This window comes from Verticillium dahliae, genomic scaffold (genome assembly GCF_000150675.1).
Source record: "Verticillium dahliae VdLs.17 supercont1.6 genomic scaffold, whole genome shotgun sequence".
NCBI classification, from domain to species: Eukaryota; Fungi; Ascomycota; class Sordariomycetes; order Glomerellales; family Plectosphaerellaceae; genus Verticillium; species Verticillium dahliae.
The window spans coordinates 524,924-527,777 of record NW_009276926.1 but is presented as its reverse complement, the minus strand read 5'-3'; the positions used below and the strand labels follow the sequence as shown (position 1 = coordinate 527,777).

At 57.9% G+C, this 2,854-nt stretch overlaps 1 protein-coding gene across 1 annotated transcript; it reads left to right on the top strand.

The window, feature by feature from the left end:
- Window positions 1-102: 102 nt before the first annotated feature.
- VDAG_03720 (DDT domain-containing protein) lies at window positions 103-2,698 on the top strand (the record flags this gene model as incomplete). Its single annotated transcript, XM_009653804.1, has 7 exons — window positions 103-105; window positions 174-239; window positions 319-377; window positions 453-471; window positions 543-608; window positions 676-2,414; window positions 2,464-2,698. The coding sequence occupies 7 exons, from the start codon at window positions 103-105 to the stop codon at window positions 2,696-2,698; spliced, it is 2,187 nt and encodes a 728-aa protein (XP_009652099.1).
- Between the last annotated feature and the right edge of the window lie 156 nt (window positions 2,699-2,854).

Below are 2,854 nucleotides of genomic sequence, written 5' to 3'. Positions count from 1 at the left end.
CATACGAGGGCAGGCTACTTTTCAGCCTTGCATCACGGTATCCCGGTCCACCCTGCCAACCCTCGGGCCAGACGATGCAATTGTAGCAAAGCCACAGCCACCATGGTATACTCTGACCAACAAATACAAACAAACTCATCTGGATCCGCATGGCGCTGACATGCAACTCGTAGGTTCTTTTCAAGCGAAAGCCTGTTCGCTTTTTACCTCCAGCCGACATCAAGGACGACAATGCAGAGGTTCGCAACTAACCGTCCCCCCCCCCCCCCCTCCCCTCTCTTTCCCTCAAGCGCCGACGCTAACCAAGCTTTCTTCTAGGTTTGGCACATTCCTCAAACGGGAGAAGTCTTTGGTCAATATGAAGACTACTTGGCCAGGTAGGCTGAACTCCTCCCCAGCCTTTTCCCCCAACCCTCATTATGTTCAATGAGCCCTCCGCTGACACCTCTTAGGATGGATTTCTACAAGCAGGTAAGAGCGAACTCGGTCGAGTGGGGCAACTTCTGTCGCGACACCCATACTCACCCAAGCTCTGTGTTTAGCGACGTTTCAACTGCCAGATTAGTGGACATTCGGGCTTGACCTTCTTCGAAGCTCTGAAGAGCGAGGTTAGCATGCGTTCTCCTCCCGACCCTCCTCTGACATTGCGTACCTGACCACTTTTCTCTCCCCCAGACCGCCGGCGCCGAGGAAGTAGAGCAAGCTTTCCCTGAAGCACTCAAGGGCCCCGTCCTCCGCCGCGTCCAGTTCCAGACCGTCTCCCGCATTGATACGCTCGTCGACATGGTCTTTGAGGACTTCCGTTCCGACTACTACCCCGGTGAGGCCGTGACCGTCAAGCTCACCAACGGCGAGAGGTTACAAGGAAGCGTTCGCGAGAAGACACGCTTTGGCCACAAGGTCCTTCCCGACGGCACCATCAGGCCGCCAAGCACAAAATACTTTGTCAGCATTGACGACCGCGAGGATGCCGAGGCCGTCGTCGACGACAGCCACATATTCCGCGATCGCAAGATCTTCACCAAGGCTGTCCTGCGGTCTTTCATCAAGCGGACCGTCACTCGCGAGGCCTGGAATGGCGCTCCTTGGCTCGTGAACCACGACTACGCCCAGGAATACCACATCGACACGCGCATCCCCGCGCATCTGCTCTACGACAACAAGCTCCTCGAGAGGAAGATGCACCAGGCCCAGAAGCGCGCCTCTCTCCCTCACGACCAAAACGGCGCCAACGCCAATGGATCCTCACCCTCGGGACCTGCCCGTTTGCCAGAGCTCAAGCCCATGCCCAAGACGCAAAAGGGCAAGCTGCAACACCCACATCAAAACCTCTCTGGACATTACCTCAACGACCCGAAACGACCTGCTCCCGAGGCGGGCGTCTTTCACGCCCACTCATCCGGCAACCCCTTTCAGCTCCCCAACTTTCGCCAAAACGACGCCTTGCCGCATCACATGGCAGCCGCCCTACCACCGCCACCTCCACCGCCACCAAAGTATCCCATTGAGGATCTCGCGCTCGAGCCGCGCGACGACAAAATCAGGCCACCCATCAAGTTCATGTGCAAGGACCCGCCGAGCGAGTCGGTTCCAACAGCAAACGGCAGCGACGAATCTCCCAAGGACTACCGAGACCGAATCTCCATGTCGTCGGTCGGACCCCTGCTGGAAACGTGGGACACGCTCAACGTGTACTGTGAGATCTTCAAGCTCGACTCCTTCACCTTTGATGATTTCGTCGAAGCCATGTGCGTCGCATCCGAAGAGACGACTGTTCAACTGTTTGAGGAGATCCACTGCTCCGTCCTCAAGATGCTTGTGTCTTCGGAGGCCGATGGTGGCAAGGTCAACGTGCCGCTGCCTGAGGTGGAGGACGAGGATGACGAGGATGAGGAAGAGGAGGAAGAAGAGGCAAGGTCGCCCACCCCCGAAGCGGAGAGGCCACCGGCGCGCGCCACCCGGAGTAGCTTGGCCAAGGCCGAGGCCGAACGGCTGGCTGCCGAGCTCAAGGCAGCCGAGGCTGAGGCAGCAGAACCAGAGGTCAAACACCGCGCCCAAGACCTCTTGGAGGAGTACGAGTGGATCGACCACCTGCGAAAGCGCGACTTCAAAGACGGCGGCTGGGAGATGATCATGGTTGGGCTTTTGCACCAACTGTCCAAGGAACCGCGGTTGGAGAAGTCGTGCGAAGAGCTGCTTGAGCAACTTGTCCCCCGATCCGTGGACCCGACACAAGAAACGGTCCTACGAGCCTATGCGAATCTCGACGTCAATTACCGGGTACAAGCCCTGCAGATTATCTGCATGCTCACTATGCGCACAAAGGCTATTCGCGCGTACATGGAGGACTGCAGCGAGACGATGACGGGCTACCGGAAGGAGAAGATTGAGTGGCAGAGGCAGAGGAAACAAGCGTGAGTACCATTGCCGTGACAGCAAGAGATTCGTACTGACCGGAGACAGTGTCGAGGAGCTGAAGGTGCTGAACGACCAACGAAAGGCTCTCTTGCCCGAGGAGACGCCGCAGGACCCTGCCAAGGCGGAGGAGGATGCAAAAGCTGCTACGACTGATGTGGACTCTCCGGCCAAGGCTGACACTCCGACCAAGGATGGAGACGGCTCCGACTCGGAAAGAAGACGCGCAGAAGCGCAGGAACGGACGCCGACCGAACGACCGCACTCTCGAGCGCCAGCGTAAACGCAAGGAAGAGAGGGAGCGGAAGGAGAAGGCTGCCGAAGCTGCCAAGGGTGCCGAGCAGTCGAAGCAGCTGATCAAGAACGGCCAAGGACATTCAAAAGAAGGAGGAGTTCATCAGGAAGTGTGAGGACGAGTTTGCTATTCTCGACAATGACC